The 19,132-nt window shown below is 38.1% G+C and overlaps 3 protein-coding genes across 12 annotated transcripts in view; 2 read left to right on the top strand and 1 right to left on the bottom strand.

The window, feature by feature from the left end:
* Tom1l1 (target of myb1 like 1 membrane trafficking protein) overlaps positions 1-2,411 on the top strand; it is a 41,667-nt gene extending 39,256 nt beyond the window's left edge. For 3 of the 6 annotated variants that reach the window (XR_010048263.1, XR_010048264.1, XM_003467036.5), the window contains 2 exons: positions 1,011-1,075; positions 1,684-2,411. Coding sequence is in view for 4 of the 6 variants with exons in the window: in XM_003467036.5 (XP_003467084.1) it covers positions 1,011-1,075; positions 1,684-1,688 (70 nt within the window). In the remaining 2 variants the exon portion in view is untranslated. Of the gene's footprint in view, positions 1-1,010 lie in introns of all 6 variants that reach the window. The other 3 variants (XM_023563837.2, XM_063251298.1, XM_023563838.2) reach the window with 1 other exon arrangement.
* On the bottom strand, positions 1,939-9,264 carry LOC100735267 (cytochrome c oxidase assembly protein COX11, mitochondrial). Its single transcript, XM_003467035.5, has 4 exons — positions 8,845-9,264; positions 5,366-5,521; positions 3,711-3,836; positions 1,939-3,138 (listed from the first exon to the last, which is right to left on the bottom strand). The coding sequence occupies exons 1-4, from the start codon at positions 9,208-9,210 to the stop codon at positions 2,956-2,958; spliced, it is 831 nt and encodes a 276-aa protein (XP_003467083.2). The 5' UTR covers positions 9,211-9,264; the 3' UTR covers positions 1,939-2,955.
* The window catches only part of Stxbp4 (syntaxin binding protein 4), a 166,123-nt gene continuing 156,251 nt past the window's right edge, over positions 9,261-19,132 (top strand). For all 5 annotated transcript variants that reach the window (XM_013149495.3, XM_063251295.1, XM_003466829.5 and 2 more), the window contains exon 1: positions 9,261-9,375. The gene's annotated coding sequence lies outside the window, so the exon portion shown is untranslated. The remainder of the gene's footprint in view (positions 9,376-19,132) is intronic.

Raw genomic sequence — 19,132 nt, 5'->3', positions numbered from 1 at the left:
GGTTGAGAACTGAACATAGCTAGTAACATGGAAGTCATTGGTGATTGTAGTAAAAGCTGTTTTGGTGAATGATGAGGACAGAAGCCAAATTTCACTTCATTTAAAAGTGACTGAAGTAGCAGCAGTAAGTACAGATGTCACCTTAACTAGCACGTAAACATAAAGAGATGATAGGAAGTGCTTTGGCAACTGGCAGATTACTGAGGTGATTACTACAGGAAGACACAGACTGAAGGAATGTACTGTTTGAACATGAAATGGGACACACTGGACCATCTGAAATTTGAAGGTTAGGATCTAGTTAGAGGTAGAGGCTGATGATTCAGGAACGTTTAAGTGTTTGAGAAGTCAAAGGTAGACAATGTGCAGAGGAAAACTGACTTGAAAATTTGGTGATAGTAAAATGAGATTTTTTTTCACATTAAGGTGTTTTAATTTATTGAGAGGTAAGCTTCTTTCTGAGAGAGATCAGTGGTTTAAGATGAAAGTTGTAATCACTTCATGGAGAATGATAAAACTTTAGTAAGATTCATAGTAAACTGCAGATAATGCTGATGTCTTACAAAGTTGGTGACTATATTTTTATAGTGCTATAATTTTTATAAGACTTTTTCCAGTCATGCCTTGTATACAAGTGTGTAAAATGCCTATTTTTAGGTATAGCTATTTTCCATCTACAGACCTATGTAAGAGAAATACGAATATAATGAACTCAAGAATGTTATACAAGAAAGGTAGTTTATCAAAGACACTGTCCAAATTTGAGCATTTTTTCCTTTAAATCAAAAGTAAAAATAAATCTTTCTTGAAAGGTACATATTTTTAACAGTCAGGGAGATTGTAATACCACAGTTTAACAAAGCTGGAATCCAAGCTTCTGGACACAGACTTTTATGTTCACTGATGTCACCTGACCTCTCCATACAACCTTAAATTTTTATTTATGATGCTGGCAGTTACAAAGCATCCCAGAACACTGAAACTGATACATAACCATTCATTTGTTTTAGGCCTGTTTATGAAGAAATTGATGTTCATCTCTACAAAGGAGCTCAAAGTAATAGTGACTACAGAGGTAAAAACTTCAACTTACACACCTTACATTTCAGTCCAAATAATTTCATTCAGTAAATTATCACGTTCTATACTCAGTATTTTTGATTTATAAGGGACATCTGAATCTGAAACTCAGATTAGTGAGGCTGTTTCACAGAATCAAACTGTCGTGAATTATTGTGAACTAATAAAAAACCTTTATGATCTTATCAGCTAAAAATAATGAAGCTTGGGAATGTACAATTTGGTTTATGGTACAGAAATATTAACATGAACAAAACCACATGAATAGAAGTCCTTAGTATGGAAATCTGACATCTGGCTTTAATATGAAGTTAATATCTGTTGAACAGCACCAACAGAATCTATTATTAGTCCTCCAAATTAGTCTGAGTTTTCCCATTGTTTTGTACTAGCCATCTCATTTATTTACCAATATTCACCAGTGATCTATTAATTTTATTTATTCATTTCACATCTTCCTCCATGGGAGAGAAAAGCACATTCCCATCTTTTTTCCATGTAATGATGGCTTTCTAAGTTCCGAATAGAGAAATACAAGGAAGAGTTACTAAGGAGTGCAAAAGAACAGGATGGAGATTGGCCCATTTCCTCTTTTTATTTTAGGTTAAAGTGATGATCATCATCTCACTAGTACCAGAGGGGTACCAGCTTCCTAAAGAGTAGTCCCTGTCCAGCTCTGAGGCCTGGAAGACAAGACCTACCAACATGTGAAAGCCACACCTGACTTGAAGTGTAAACACTAGTGTAACCGTTCCCGGGTAACAGATGGTTCCTCACAACACTCAAGATTTACTTCAGTAGAACACGAGTATAATAAATATTGACTCAACACTTGAACGGAAGAAAAATTAGTTAGTATTTAGGTCAACCAGTTTAATCACAGTACCTTATGAAGCACAGGACTTCCTATACAGAAAAATCATCACATAGCTGTGATAAACGTAGATGAAGATGTAAGCAGTAAATGTGAGAAACTAAATTATTCAGGAAGACTACTACTGAGTGCCTTCATTTAACTAAAATTGAATGTCGAAGTCAATTTGCACTTCTTTATAAATGACACTTTTTTTTAGAACTGTAATAAAGACTTGATGATTGTAGTTTAATTATATTTCAAGTGTCCTGAAGAGGTCACTAGACTTTGCATCACATGGCCTTGAATTATGATTCTTTATAATGCTAAATGTTTACCTTTTTACTATAATTAATATTTCTATTTGGAAAAATACTGCTAAACCTTCTGAATGAACTGTATTCACTTACATAAATTACAATGACAAATATTAAATGTGTAATTGAAAACATTAAAATAATAAAATTTTTTTAAAGAATTTTGTTTGCAGAGGAAGTTTTCCTTATATATTAGTAAACTTTCACAATTCTATCCATACACTTTAACATTCAGTGAATTAGAACTATGATGGTAAATGCTAGCAAACTAGTAGATGTACTTGTGTTTTATTTCGATTCTATGATACCAGTTTCAAAGTAATTAAAATATTCATTATTTTGAATGTACAATAGCCTCAGATCTTAAAGAAAAACATTATTAGATCTGAAATAAGCTTATAATCTTTGAGCAAGTCATTAGAACTTAGTAACTCCTACATTGTTTCCACCAGCTTTATTTTAAACCATCAAATTTTTACGTACATTATCAAACCATCACATGCTTTATAGAAGCTTATCAGTTTATGATAAAAGCTGATTCTGTTCTCTCAATTTTGAGTGATATAAATTCACTGGAGGAAAAAAAAAGGAGAACCACTTAAAACAGAAAGTTTCAGTTCACGCTGTAGAATGTTCCTCCAATGAGAATTCAAGACACATGATTTTTCAAAAATCACAAATCTGAAGCAGGACTTGGACACTACTTCAGTTATAACCTGGAAGTGGCAACTTCTGCCCTTCCTTGGCTTCAAAAAAAGTGTAAGAAAGAGTGATAAGATCAACGTTCACCATTCTTGGATCTTCTGCAAATTCAGGATCAATGTAGAAAAACACTGGCATATCCACTTCTTCTTGGGGGTTAAGTCTTTGTTCTTCAAAACAGAAGCACTGGAAGTAACAGAAAGGTACTTGTTTAGTAACATTTCTATTACCTGGAACAAAGTAATAGTTCATTTTTTGAGGTTAAATTCTGTGATAGAATAACAGCATTCATCTCAGACTGAGTTCTGCTTTAAGGACTGAAAGTCTATTCTCTTTTAGTTTTTTGGTACTGGGCGTCAAACTCACGACCTTGACTTGCCAAACACGCACTTGGGTCACTGAACTATATCCCTGGCCCCCATTCTAATCTTAAAGCAGAAATCATTTGGCTTAGCTCTCAGTGTCTACATAGCAAATATAAACAAGATAAAAATGGCTTGAAATTTTCAGAAGTCATAAGTATCTACTAAGACATTCTAGTACGTTTCATTCTAAGTAGTTTACATTCGATATACCAGTGTATTTTTAAAATTTTTATTACTACACATTTGCAATTCATCTTAGGAAGTATATATACTTAACACATCTTGATTTTTTTCTTCCCTTTGTCCTACTTTCCCTGTGTTTCTAGGTATCTTCCCCCATTTTCATTTTACTTTAAAGTTTGCAACATTAATGCTTACATTCATTGTGTTTACCTGTATTTTATTAAAATACTGTCCAGCTTCAAATGGTACCACATTATATGTAGAAATTCCAATTACTGGTTTGTCGGTAGGATTCCTGGCTTTATAAAATGCCAGCGCAGTCTCTCCTGGCACCACCTGTTTTAAACATACACCCATTATCAGCACTTCAGATGCCACACAGCTGAGTTTTTCTTCTCCACTAAATGACAGCCATATTATTTTTCCAATTCATCAGACTATAACACATAATCTAAACTAATAGAAAGTTCAACAAAATAAATCCTGAATATTACCCAAGGTGGAGTTTCAAATTTTATACACATGTCAATGAAGAAACAAAGTGTTCTTTTATGCATAGTTATAGATATATAGATAACCTCTTGTACATCTGAGGTCTTCAAACAATAATTTGCAAGTTACTTAAAATGTGTCCAAAGACAAGCCAAGCATAACATAAGCCATGCCTAACTTCTTTATAACACTTTAACCAAACTATCATGATTGACCTTTTCTCCCTGCTGTACAGGGGACTGAACCTACGGCCTTTATACTAAGCTACATCCCTAGCTCTGTTTTGAGACAGGGTCTCAGTAAGTTATTGAATTGCCCAGGCGAGGGCAATCCTGCCTTAGCCTACCAGAGTGCTGAGATTATAGGTACTGCCACAAATCGTTATGCTGGACTATTAAAAGGATAGTAATATCAAACTTACCTTGATCAGAGTAAATTAAATTTATAACCAGAGTAAACCTGACTGAATAAAATATTTAGCCAAAAATAGTTAAGCTTTGAGAAAAATGAAAGGGTTGAAAAAAATTCTAAAGAATATTGTTATTTATACTAATTCACTGTTAATACTTATACGCTACCAGGTAATTAGAATGAGCAAAATCACAATCCATAAAATCAAACATCAAAGACTCACAGATTATGTTAAGGGACAAGTAGTATAACTTACAGGGGTTTATTAGTAAAAGCTGAAATTAATATTTCTTGGCTAATCCTCAGTTAATGAGAATATTGCAGTGAAAAATCCTCCCAGGATTATAATCAATCAAAATTACAGATTAGGGTCTTCCTGGAGTATAATGTGAAACTAATACTAGGTAAGGAATTATTTCCTTAAAAAGTTTCAAAAATTTTTTTCTTTTTGAGGGGACAGGGATACTTTTATTAATTTACACCTGTACATAATACATTTTAATTCTTTTCTCCCCCATTTTCCTCCCCTTCTGAAGATTTTTAACATTCTTCATATATCATCTATACCTGAGAAATCAGGGAAACTACAATAGATGATTTTTTTTCAGTTTTAAACTGGCATTTACTATCACACAACTTAAAAACTTAAAGCATATAATGTTTTACATTAGGTTAATGGATATATTCTGTAACATCAGGGCCCTATCAAACAACAGTTATTTCCAAACACTAAGATTCATGAATAATTCATAAGATTCATGAGATGGAATATTTTGAAATTAGGTTTCAATGAGTGAAACAGTTTTTTTTTTTTTTTTGTACCAGGGATCAAACATAATCACGCGCTTGCAAGGCAGGTGCTTATGCCACTGAGCTAAATTCCTGGCCCCAGTGAAACAGTTTTTGATGAAAAGTTTTTTACACTGATGCATCATCTTCTAATGACTGCTTTGGTTACTCACATATATTTCTGATTGCTGAGGTCTAAAGTTCCATTGGAGACTGGCGTGGACATCTGCATTGAAGGTCACCTTGATGATTCGGTCTTTAACAGGCACCATGCTTTCAATCTGGTCTGATCCATGACCTGCTACTGCTGATCCTCCAAGTCCAGTAGTCTAGAAAAAAGATACTGAATATGTAAAAACTTTTAGGCATTGATCTATTTACTGGATAAGATTTTAAAAATAATCCAGTTGGAGCTAATTTTACATACTATCACTGACCATTTCCTATAACTGTCAGTGGTTTACCCCTGGTGTAAAGAGCCTATATTTGTTAAAATGATTTCTACTTTTCAGCAATCTCTTGGTTAAAATGAGTTAGAAACTAGTCATTAAAAAGAATCAGTCTTTAGATAATTTATCATCGATAACAATGCAGAATTTCAAGGAATAGCTTTTTATAAAACATTCTTTTTAGTGCTAGTATCTTATATGATTACTCATTAAGAGTGTAGGTGCATGCTTGTAATCCCCCCACTCTGGGGCAGCTGAGGCAGGAGCATTCCAGGTTTGAACCCAGCCTGGGCAACTTATAGACTCAGTGAGTCACTTTCTCAAAATAAAAAATAGAAGAGGGCAATTTAAAGAGACTTAAGGAGACCCTTCCTCCAAATAAAAAATTTTAAAAAGTACTGGGATGTAGCTCACTGCAAAGGGCCTGAGTTCAATCCCCAACACCACCAAAAAAAAAAAAAAAAAAAAAAAAAAAAATCAAAACAACAAACATTTATTCATAACTTGATCATTTCAATGAAAATGCTTAAATGTATCTATCCACTTTTCCATGTTCCTGTCTGGTTCTTTGCTTTTTCATAGCTTTTATAACCCAAACTTTGTAGTTGCACTCTGACACTCTGCATGACAAGGATTTTCCTATATAGGTGAATGTTTTATGTTCTTCTTTGGCTATTACCTATCACAAGCTATTAATAATTTGTATTAATAATTTGTACACTTGATGTGCATCTTCATTACTATTATTTATCATTAGATACTTTTTTTTAAAAAAGTCCTAAAGTCATTCTGTGATGCTAGATTGCCAGTTTTTAGTTGCCAGATAATTCACCTGTTATCAAGCTTCAAGGGGAAAAAAAATTGAGGCAAGGGAAGACTCTCAATAAAATACGGTATCATTGTCTTACTCATTGCACAAGTCACCTTGCTTCACTTAACTGCCATGCAACACTACTGAATCACATTATAACCCTGGAAGCAGCAGAACACAAATAAGTCTTAATCCTTATTTAATAGGCAAGTAGGCCTCTACCTAAGCAGGCTATAATGTATGTGTTTCAAGATAGAATTTCTTTTCCTAAGAATCTGAGCCACTTGAATAAGGAAATGTGTAACTGTTCTCCTTCAAGTTTCCCTAATATATGCTTTTGAATATAGTCTTCAAATTTCTAAGTGTTTCAAGAAATTAAAGTTGACCAAAAAAAAAAAAAAAAAAAAAAAAAAGAGCTCTGACCACTGACTGAATAAATTTTATTTGCTTTGGGCTACATTTTACATGTGGATAAACTGAAATCACTGCATGAAGTGGTTTGTTTTTGGAAATATCATTATTAAAGCATCTAATCTGATTTTTTGGATTACAAATTACATTTTTTGTAATATGGAAACATACACAAACACATATGATATTGCCATTTGTAGTTTGGAGCAAGGTTTCTCAGCCTCAGCAGTATTGATATTTAGTTGGATAATTCTTTGTTGGGAGGGTAGTGGTATATCCTTTGCAATGCTGAATACTAAGCGGCACCTCTACCCAGACTAGATGCCAGTAGCACCTTACAGCCGTTTCCCTAGGCTGTGTCAACCTAGACTATCTTCAATCATTGTGAAATGTTTCCTGGAGGACAAAAATCACTCCCTGCAGCCCACAGTGTTTTCAGTGAGATCTACACTTGATGTGGATTCAGACTTACTTATGATCCAAATAACCAACTAGAAGTTTTGGAGTCAATAGTTGGTCCTATCTGGCCTCCAATGAAAAAACACATTCCACACTCATCCTCCTGAAATCAAGGTCTTGCATATTCCACATACATACTGACACTAGAACACTTACAAGCCTTTTTCACTTCTGCTACTTAACCATCCAAAAGAAAGGTAAGCTAGTCTCTATAAAGACATGGGAAATGGGCCAGGCATCCACAATGGTGGCAGAAAAGAGTAGTCTGTTATAAATACCAGTCACAGGGAAAATCCATTAATTTCCTAGCTTTGCTGCGAATTGAGAAATCTTAGAAAATTACAGATGCCAGGCTCCCATACTCAACATTGTGATTTACACAGTAAGGTTATAAACTGGTTATACACTTACATGATAAGGTTATAAACTGGCATCAGGACCTTTGAGGGGTGCGGCAACTAGGGACTGAGCCCAAAGCCTTCGCACTGAACTACATCTACATCCTTAGCCCTTTTCATTTTTAAATTCCGAGATAATATATTACGAAGGAGGCCTTGAATCTGCATCCTCCTGCCTCACCCTCCCTCAGTGCTGGGATTACAGGCATGTGTCACCATGCCTACTTGGGCATAAAGATTTTTGCAAGCGCTCTGGGTGACTCCGGTGTGGAATAATAGGAATCACTATCTTCAACACTCAAGAGTGAACACAATATTTAGCTCTCACAAACTGCAATTCCCAGTCGATGTCCGAGGCTTCCTAATCACAGTTTCTTGGAAAGATGAGCCCTGTGCATGAAACTCCACAGGTGATCCAGTGCCCAGCCAAAGCCCCAAACTATCAGTAAAGAACAGAGGAAAAATCCATAAAGTTGGGGAAGATAGACTTGTCAGTGTTTCTAAAACATCAGTCTGCCTCTAAATCAGCTGTATTACTTATTGAAAAAGAAGCTGCTGGTTCCCGGCTTCTATGATTTCTAATTCAGTAATTCTAGAGCTAAACCCAAGAATCTGAACTATCTTAATACAGATTCCTACGTCATATTAATGACGCTGATCTGGGCGCTACAGTCAGAACCGCTGCATTACAACTTCTGATCTAAAAGAGTGCCCAGTGTAAGTACATAATAGTTATATATTAACAGTGACAGTTGATTCATGCCTCTGGATGAAATGGCCCACCCAGAGGCTAATCTCTGTAGCATAAGTCGTAGTACAGAATTTCCATTTCCAGGGTTAACTTTTCTACACAAACCACATGTGGCTCGCAGAATGAATGTACATTATCCGCGTGGCCGCAGATCTTCTTGGAGGTGTAGTTCAGATCAGGGAATTTCACTCTGCAGCGTGGTGCAAACTTGATCACTATGGGGCCTAGGCGATCCACCTGCAGCCTTTCCACTCACTTCTTTGGTGACTTTGGGCAAATCACAGCCTGAGCGCGCTTCCTCCTTGGGGGATAACCGGAGGCATCCTCCGGAGTCTGTCCTGCACCGCACCACTCCTGACTGCACCTCGCCTACCTGGCAGTAGAGCCGATACAGGGGCACCGCGGCGTAGGAGGCCCCCAGCATGCCCACCGCGGCCGCGGCCACGTATGTGAGCACCGTCTTGTTCCTTCGCCGCCAGTCCTCTTCCTGTGCACGCGTGAAAGGGTTCGTGCTTTTCGGCCGCCACTGCTGCTCCGCGGTCGGACCCCGGGCCGGGCTCGGACGTTTCCATGTCCCAAGCCGCCTCAGTCCTCTGTCAGCAACTCCCGTCCCTCTCCATCCCGGCAGAAGAAACGGCTCTATCTGTTCCGCAGTCCTGGTCAAGGAGCCGAGGTGACCCCAACTCCAGCCACAGAAAACAACACGTTTCCATTTCAGACCCCAGACCCCTCCTCCCATGGCCCCGGGACTGAACGCCCGCCTGTCAGGGACGAGAGTTTCGCTCTCGCGAGATCTGTTACATCTCGCGTAACCTGCGTTCAGCTTGCCGCTGCCTTGGCTACCAGACTCCTCAGGTGGCAACGTTTATAGTCGGGCTACGGAGGCCGGGTTGCCAGAAAGCGGGTAAGTTCGCGTTTTGCTTCTTGACTATTTCTTCTCTCCACAGCCGCTTGTGTGTGAGGAAAACGCGGTTCGCTCCTCCGCCTGCAAGAGTGGCATCACTTGGGACTGTACTCCTGTCTTCCTCAATGTCGTCCTTTGTCTCGACCTAGCGGCCCCAGAGGCACATCTCCCGCGGGACTTCTAAGTGGAGTTCGCTGGCCGGTGTCCCCCCTTCCCCAGTATTTGCCCAGGGATCGCCTCTGTCCGGAAGCTCACCTGTGCTAACTTCTCCAACATTCGACATCTGCATTTTCTTAGACCTGAGATTCCATTGCTCTGACGCCCCCTTACCCTTGCCCAAAGGAAATCTTCGTGCCTGTATCTGGTAGCCTGAGCAAGTACTTTGAGGATAACGATCTGCAATATAAAAACCATTGTTAAATTCCTGTCGTCTTGTTTTGAAATCCTGTATCGCTGTTGTGTCTTTTGTCGTCGTTATTTTGCTTTTGTTGTTGTTTTGTTTGTTTGCTTCTTGAATTTTATCTTTAAAATAAAAAAATTAAAAAAAAAAGAATCACATCTGGAGAGATGTGGCAAATAGAAGTTTGTTCAGAAGACAGGGATCAGGGTTTGAAGGTCACTTAAAGAATTGAAGGAGATGGTGACGGCCATGGTGGGGAGGGCCAAAAGGCTTTTTTTTCCCAACTGTCCCATAGGACAAAGTAGAACTGGGGTAGGAAATAGACATCATAGCCCAATTTGCTGACATAGAAGCATCTTCCTAAAAACTATGGTAGTAGTTAAGAGCTCAGGTTCTCAAGTATTTTTGGCTTCCCCCTCACCATGCCCCTGACCTTAAACCAGTTATTTGACTTCTCTAAGACCTCGTGGCCTTATTTGTAAAATGAGAATCATAGTATTAGTGATGATATGCATATAAAGTGATTTTTCACAGTGCCTGAAGCACCATAGGAATTGAGAAGAAGGTTGTATTGCTTCTAATAGTTACGGCAGTCTGATTATCCTCATTTCATGGATGAGGAAACGTGAGGTCCTGAGAAACAGTCATTCAACATGTATTTGTTTAATATAGCCTGAACATGGGTCAGATACTTCAATCTACAGGGACTATTGCACAGAACAAGTCAGACAAGATCATTTCTCTATGCAGCATTCTTTTTACTGACTTCAGGAGATCAAGTAACAGATGCTTAAAAACACTTTCAGAAAAAGTCAGTGCAATGAGGACAGGGGACTTGGTATTAAGTAATCTAGTGTGACAAGTCAGAGCAGTAGTAAAGTTTGATCTTTCTGAAGAGGTAAAAGTAAGGTTGTACTAAAAAGGTGACTTTTGAGCCTACTTCTGAACCTTGATAAGAACCTACACATGCAATGACAAGTCCAGGTTGGTCATACTTAAAGCCCAGAGGCGGTGAAGAGCAAGATTAGAGAACAAAAGGAGGCCAGCTTGTTCCCAGAATAGTGAGCAGGGTGAGCAGTGAAAGGAAACCGGGTCAGAATGAGGCTTGAAAATACAAAGCCTTTCAAGCCATTATCCAAGGGAAGCCACTGAGAGTATTTGAAGCACAGGAGTGATTGATCTGATCCTGGCTACACTGAGAAATTGGTTATTTGGTGAGACTGGATTAAGAGATGGGGGCAAGAATGGAAGTGGGACAGGTAAGAGGTAATTGTAGTAGTCGATTGAGTTATGATAGTCACCTTGAGCAAGTAATTGATTACCTTGTGACAAGGCCACAGAATTGCAGAGGCAATGCAACACAAGTACTCTGAACTCCTTTTTACTCTGGATTTATTTCTATTGTAATGACAGTATTAGAAAATGTGTGTTGGTTCTTACAGCAAATTGTCAGCTCTTTCAGGACAAGATGGCTTATCTTTGAGTTTCCCTACAGCATAGACTTACATCCTTTTTAAATGTTAGTGTTCTTGAAGCCAGCAATCATTTCTTCTATTTTTTTCCTCTAGACTCCTTTTCCATGCAGTTTGAGGTACACAGTAGGATAAATATGTTAATAATAGTATCTTTGTTTTAATTTTCTAGTATTGTACTTTTTTTTGTAATTGTAAAACGAAACTATTCCTTCCTTAGGTACTATAATGTTGAGAGCAATACAGAGGCATTGGTCTTTGCAGCTTTCTCCTTTAATAAAAGAAAATGTGTATCATACAGTCATAATATAACATGACAATTCATGTTTATGAAATACTTCTAGATGATAATTGAAATATTTTGGTATTTCACCTATATGGGAGAATTTTGTGGGTAGTGAAAGGTTTTTGCCGTAGTGTAAATTATTGTACAATTATGCTGGTGGTATAACATGATGGAAGGCCAAAGCAGAAGCGTTTACCCTGATGGCCACGTTCTCCTTCTTCCCCTTTGGCCCAAATTGCAACTTCCTTTCCCATTTGCATGTGAAGAAAATTCCAATCAGTTCTTTACATATCATCAGTGCGTGTCCCATGCGCCACTTCTGATCAGAAGTCACATCACCCTCTGCCCCTCTGTATCCAGTAGGAGGAGATAGCCTATCCCCTGTGGATTGCAGGCTCTTTTCTGAGTCCTCAATAAAAGGCCACTTTTAATTTCTCTTTCCTTCTGCTTCTCTATTGTGCCACAAAACTTAACAGGTAGAACATTATGTAGCTTGTCACTTTTTTATTTGAAACAATTTTCAAATTTGTGTAAAAGTCACAGAAATAATGCACAAGTTTCCTGTATATACTTCCCCTACAATCTTGAATTTTTAAGGTTTTGGAACCTTTCAAGGATACCATCCCTATGCTAATCACCATATAGGCATCAAAATCAATGTTAATAATTGATGACTACTATAATCCTGTGTAGTCACCTAGGACCACCATAACAAAATACCCAGACTGGTTTGCGTAAACAAGAGAGTTATTGCTCACATTTCTGGAAGCTGGGGCATCTAAATTCAAGGTGCTGGCAGATTCAGTTCCTGGTTGGGTTCTCCTTTGTCTGCCATCTTGTTGTGTCCTCACCTATCTGAAAAGCATGAGTGACATTGTTGGTGTCTTTTCTTATAAGGAAACTAATCTCTTTCAAAGAGAGTCCCACTGTTATGACCTTTAATCCTGTGTACTTACCCAAACACAGCTGTACTAGGGGCTAGTGCTTCAGTGTACAAAATTTGGAGGACAGGTACATTTAGTCTAAAATACTGTGTTGTTCATCAACTGTATTAAAATCACACCACTTAGTCAAATCACTTTTACTTTTGGTCTAGGATCCGATCCAAGGCTGCTCTTGGTTTTAGTTGTCATGTTGTTTTAGTTTTATTCCCTCTGGAATAGTTATTTATTGCTGCCTCGACTTTGATGAAATGGAAGAATCTAGGCCTGTTACTCGGTAGTTTCCCGGTCTGGGTGATTGTTTTGCGTTGTCATAGTTTATGAGCCTTTGTGACACAGCAGACAAGTGATGCTATGCTCTTCTCTGTGAATCCCCTCGGGTCTCAGTTTATTCCATGACTGTAATATTCACTTCTTTATCTCTTTATTAAGATATGTCTGCTGTTTCTCTAAGGTTAGTTAGTAATAAATATGTTATGCTTATTATCAGTTAATGAACAATTAATGAGCCTTGTAGGGGGGGCATTAAAACTGTAAACTATTCTGCTCCTAATCAAACCTTCTCCTGCCAGATTTTGCTTTTATGGATGATTCTTGATTCCATCAGTTATTACAATGAGGAATGCCAGCCGACAGTTGTCTAATGTTATCACTCTTTCTAGGTTTATAATTGGAATTCAGTTGCATGATAGAGCTTGCTTTTTACCCTTCACATATTTTTAGTCATTTGTTAATATCCGTACAGATGCCTAGTGATCAGAGGTTAGAATGTATTACTATCTTTTTTGTTAGTACATGTTGTCAGTAAAAATGATTCTATTGTAGCGAATCTGTGCCTGTGCCTAACACATCTTAGTTCTTTTTTTTGTCTCCCCTTCTCCTCCCATCCCTCCCTGTTCCTTCCAACTCTTGTTCTCCTTCCCTGCATAATGAAACCCTGTCTCCAAAAGGCATAAAAAAATTTAAACATTCATTGTACTTTTCAATCAAGCAAAAGCTCTAGTTCCGTTTTTTTCTTCAATTCTCTTTTTCTATTTTTGTTCTGATGCCAGATTTTTTATTCTGATTTCAAATTCCTTTTTATCAACTTGGTCCATAGATGCCCCCTTTGACATCATTCTTTGATCACTTCTTTGCTTCCTAGCACAAGAGGTCCCAGGCTTACCTTGTGCTTCTGCATCGTAACCTTGAATCAGTCATATTATGGAAAGAAAAACAAAACAAAACAAAATTTTAAGTGGACAGTATTATTTAGGAAAAAGAACTGTCATTGCTCTTACACACCTTCTCGCAGAGAGAACTAGACAGTTTGTATGAATAAACAGAGACATATGTATGTGTGTGCAATGACGAGAATTCTACCATTATCTGTGTGTGTATGTATGTGTGCGTGCGTTCGTGTGTGCGCATGCTCAACCCTCGCTGTGTATAAGCAAATTACCACAGTGAAACTTGGCCTACGACGTGAGATCTTTGCCTGGTGCGGCAGCCCAAAGCAGGGCACTGGTTAGTTTCCTCACTGAGTACCATCCAACAGGGAAAAAGTAGAGGAAGAAAGAAAGAGGGAAGTCTAGTTAGGAAACTCAGCTCCGTACATTTTAGAAGGACCAGGAAGAATGAGAAAAGGTCAGTTAGGCAGATTGATTCTGGAAAATTCCCTTCTCCCTGTTCCTCCCCAAGCTCAGTCCTCAGAGAAAGCCATCTTTCAGTTTTATAGTAGAGGAAAACAGTTTAGAGGGAAGAAACCTGCCCAAGGTATTTAGTTGGATTGTAGCAGGACTGGAGCTTAAACTTCAGGTTTTTTCCCAGTCTTTGCACATTGCTGTTTTTACTGTATCATGTAGAAAGCAGCTTTGTCATGGACAATGATAACCTGAAGACACAGCAGCTTTCTTGTTAAAATGTGCAGTGTGGTTGAAAAGTACAAGGAATGTTTAAACATTTTTTGTCTTTTGGAGACAGGGTTTCATTATGCAGTTATGGCTGGCTTGAACTCACTGTGAGCACAGGCTGGCCTTGAAATTATGGTGATCTTCCTGTCTCAGCTCCCCAAACGTGAGGGTTACAGGCACATGACACCACACCCAGCTGAATGTTTAAATTTTTAAATGTTTTATTACAATAAAAGACACATTTCTATTAATCTCACCCAGATTGCTCCCCCTTGCTTAGAACACACGTATCCTATAGATCATATCACTTTCTTAAATAGTTCCTAAAGTGATACTCTTTCGTGTCTATAGTTGTGCTGTCATGACTATTTAAATGTCCTGAATCCATTCAAAACATTTACCTTTCATAGTTGTTCTGATCATTCCTTGTGTATTAGCCACTTTCCTCATTTCTTGGACAAAATACCCCACACCCACAACTTAAGGACGGGTTAGATGTGGTTCACATTTTGTAGAGGTTTCAGTCCATAGTTGGCTGGCTTCTAGGCATAATGACATGATGGAAGGGTCTATGCAGAGGAAATATACTCACCTCATGGCTTCCATGATGTGGACAGTGTAAAGGGAGGAATCAGTAATAGAGATATATCTTTCCAGGTCATGCCCTCAGTGATCTGCCTCTTCCAACCAGGCTGCCTGCTAACATCATGTTTAGCTGTAACTCCCTGTCTTAGTTACTATTCTCATTGCTAAGACAAAATATCCAACACCCAAAATTAAACAAAGAAAGATTTATTTGGGCTAACAGTGTGTAAAGGTTTCAGTTCATAGTTGGCTGGCTCCAAGGCAGGGTGGCCTGGCAGAGGAGCATCACGGAGGAGATACAGCTGATAGCGTGCAGAAGGCAAGAAAGCAGTGAAATAGCAAGCAGCAAGCGACCAAAAGCAGCCCACTTTCTGTCCCTTATATTTTATACAGGCTACTCACCCTCGGATTAAGGCTGCCCACGCTATGACCTAGTAAGGAGCAGCCTTAATCCCAGCATCACACCATGAGTTGATCCCAGTGTCACACACTCCAGATTCAGCCACCTCCATAAAGCCCCACCTACGACCACATGTAGCTTTGGGAGGAGGTCTAGACACAAGCCATATCACATCCCATAATCCAGTCACCTTTCAAAAGCCCACCTTGTATGTGAGGCTTTTGCGGGGGACATCCAGATATTAAACATAACACCTTATAAAGACACTCACTAAAAATGATTTCCAGAAGTGCTCCAGAAAGAGGCAAGAATGAAGGACTACATGTGTTCAAAATGAGGGAGTATACTTTGAGGGGGACTCATGGCAATGTGTCTTTTACTCTAGTAAAATTTTTAAATTTAAACATCCACTATATATTTTGATCATACCTCATAGTAGGAAATATTCTCCTGCTTTGGTTAAAATTATGGATATGGCTGTATGCCTATGTGTAAGTGGAACATTTTAAAATTGTTTCTGAGATAGAACAAACTTTTTAGACAGCTGAATATAGGGCTGAGTTTAGAGACCCAGGTTGAACCTCAGTCCAAGGAGTTCTTAGAATAATAAAGGATCTGTCATTGTACATGGGTATCATAATAATGCAACACTGAGAGATGCTACCTTGAGGTTTCTCCTTGAAGCTTTAAATGAGTGCATAACCCTGGAATACAGTGTTTGAGCCTGAGTGTGCTTGTGCTATTGCATAAATCCTTGTGGTGACTAATGATTAAATAGTGGTTTCCATCATGAATGGAATGGTATGAGAGCTCCTCAGGGCAAGGTTAATCCATCCCTAGTATGCATGTGGAAGTGTTGATTATGTAATTAAAATATAAAGAGCTAGATTGCTATTAAAGACTTGACACTTAATTTTTAATATTCTTTAGCAGAAAATAATTAAATCTTATAAACTCTAGTTGATATGATTGTGTCCTATTTTACATATGGGGTTGAATAAATTATTTTTCATATGTACTATTTTGATAAAGAAGTTTTCCTATATTATTGTTGGTTTTCTAACTTTTTGACGACTAAAGGATAATAAACATATATTAGTTTAAATTTTGATTTATAGTTACATTTTCTAGTATTTTGAAAGCATAATGTAAAATAAGAAAATCGCAACCTCAGTCTGAGTCCAGTAGTTACTCTTCTGTATTTCCAATTTTCTAATAAGGCTACTGGATTCATTCAGCAATGTAGTACCTAGCAATTATTATAGCGGTATTGGTTGCTGTTTATTTGGTAGCTATTTATTTTTTATAATACTTACATGTCAAAGAGGAGGAGTAATGCATAAGTGATAACAGCAATTAAATTGTAACTTACTTCAGAACAGGCCTGGGTGATCATTGTTATCTGGCTGGTACATGATAACACCATGAAGCTGCCTCAGAAAGTCTTTGTTTCTTGTTTACTGGTAGCTGGCTTTTATATCACCATTGTTTGGGGCTTATCTACTTAAAAGTTCTTGAATAAGTTTATGATTGACCAGTAAGGTGAAATGAAAGAGTAATCATTAATAAAAGGCATTCAGTTGCTCAACTAACATTTATTAAGGTTGAGTTCAGCTTCATGACTGTGAACTATATAGTCAGTAAGACCCTGTTCTTTAAAGGCCCCCTTAATTAAATGGACCCTGCACTGTCTTGAAGTTCTTAGTAGTAATCATTTAACATGAACCTTGCATTTTCATTGTTTTGAGCTCTATGATTTATTTGCCTAGTCATGATCAAGACACACACACAAACACACACACACTCATGCACAAACACACACATCCTACAGTTGTATCCCAAAAGAACTGACTGACATTCTGCTATGGGTTAGTCTAAAGTATAGTCTATCTATTGGAATAAGAAGAGCTAATGATAAAGACTGGAAATTAAAGGAAATACAGGTGTGAAGAGCCCAACTTGAGGAGTTTAAAGGCAAGAAGTAAAGCAAAAGACAGATCCCAGTTTCCTGAGAATAGTCAGGTTGTGTTTTAAAATATAGTAAGATCGTGAAAAATTCCAGCTCCTTACCTTGGCCCTCAAGATTGGATAATCCAGACCCTGCCTACTTCTCTAACCTCGTCTCCCTCCACTGTCACTGAATGGGGATTCACCGTGCTCCAGCAACACTTCCTTGTGTTCTGTAAGCCACCCACATTTGTTTTGCTGCCATGAGACTTTTGTCTGCCTGTAACTCCGTGCTCACAGCTGACTCATGAGTTTAGTCTTAGGTGGAACATCACTATCCAGGCTGAATTTGCCTCCTGCTTAGCCACATTGATGGCACCTTTTAGTGTCTTGAAATTGACTTCATTTCGTTGTTTCCTTTAAGTAGCTTTTCTGCCACCACTAGGATGTAAATGCCATTAGAGCAGAGACTTTACCTTGCTCATCATGACGTCCCAAGATCTTAGTACAGTATAATGTCTGCATGGGATTGATTGCTTGGGCTGAATGTTGAGTGGATAAAGGCAGGAATGAAAGCAAACACAAGGGAGACAGGGAGTCTAAGGAAACTTCCAGGAGCACTGAACTACTTACTGAGCTAATGAAGATCCCCTGTTTCAGGAAGGCTAAGATGACCCCTTGGAATCAGTTTTCCCGGTTTCTCAGTGTTGTAGGCAGATTCTCACCCCCCACCCCCAATGGACAGCATTCCTGAATGGTTAGGTTCTTGAAAGAAAAAAATGTGTATTAGCAAAGGGAATATTGTCTTTGGGCACAGAATAAAGGAAATAGTAAAATAATTCTTACTGATCTTCTGTATTTTCGTTTCCCAAAACTTTCACATCATTTGAAAAGAATGAGTTTAGTAAAGTTCAGCCTAGGGAAGGGAATCATTCCTGATTTTGCTTGTCAGATAACCCCAGGAATCTATGCAAAGTTGATGTTATCTTGAAGAGTATTTGCTACAATAAGGTCTAAAACAGATTGCACCATTTACAAATGCTGTTATTTTTGTAGCCTTTTAAGTGTAATACTGAATCTATAGATCTAACTTTACAGCAAGGAATATTTATATTTTTAATATTAGCTTCAATGAATCAACAAATAGCAGGAATGTCTAACTTTTCACTCCAGCCTCCGCGTCAGATAGATTACTTACTAGGCAGTCAGAATCATTATGTTCTCCTCCTCTCTTAAATGACCTAAACGTGGAACTTTTCTGTACTAGTGCTTTTTTTCTCTCCTCCGGTCCTTCCCAAATGACCTGACTGAAGACTACCCCATGTTACTCATGGATCTGATTGATTTTAGAGGTACATGTGCATGTCACAAGAGCTCACCTCAGAAAGCACTGGAGACTTGTATAATAAGGCTGCCAGAATTGCTTTTGTTTCCATAGACCCAAAAAAGAACCTTAGAAGATCCTTTTGTGGATACTTCTGTTGTCTTATTCACAGACAAACTAGGGACCAGAGTGATTAAGTGGGTGCTCAAAGTAACTTGGGCAGTGGTCAGCAGAGAGACTCTTCAGAAGGTATTCCACTTCAAAACAGAAAACCGATGGCAGGGAAGATTCCCAAATGTTTCTTTTTGATCCAACTCTTGGTGGTTAATTTCAGAAGAAAATAGCATTGAATACAGTTTGTGTTATGAGTTTCTTTGCTGGGTCTTCTTTCTTCTAAATTATAGAAGAGAAAGGCATAATTCACATTTTTATTGCCTGCTTACACAGGAGTAATCACAAGAAGTTGTTTGAAGGTTTTCATTGGAAACCACCATCTCTGTGTTTTTCTCT

The sequence above is a fragment of the Cavia porcellus genome, unplaced genomic scaffold (assembly GCF_034190915.1).
Source record: "Cavia porcellus strain 051 isolate PalLab524CR breed Dunkin Hartley unplaced genomic scaffold, mCavPor4.1 scaffold_6, whole genome shotgun sequence".
NCBI lineage: Eukaryota > Metazoa > Chordata > Mammalia > Rodentia > Caviidae > Cavia > Cavia porcellus.
This window is presented reverse-complemented; position numbering and strand designations above follow the sequence as displayed.

Coding starts and splice junctions, on each gene's coding strand:
- LOC100735267 (XM_003467035.5), bottom strand. CDS start 9,210: ATGGGAGGAGGGGTCTGGGGTCTGAAATGGAAACGTGTTGTTTTCTGT. Junction 5,522..8,844: donor TGTATCGGCTCTACTGCCAG/GTAGGCGAGGTG, acceptor TCTTTTTTCTAG/ACTACTGGACTTGGAGGATC. Junction 3,837..5,365: donor CTCAGCAATCAGAAATATAT/GTGAGTAACCAA, acceptor TGTTTAAAACAG/GTGGTGCCAGGAGAGACTGC.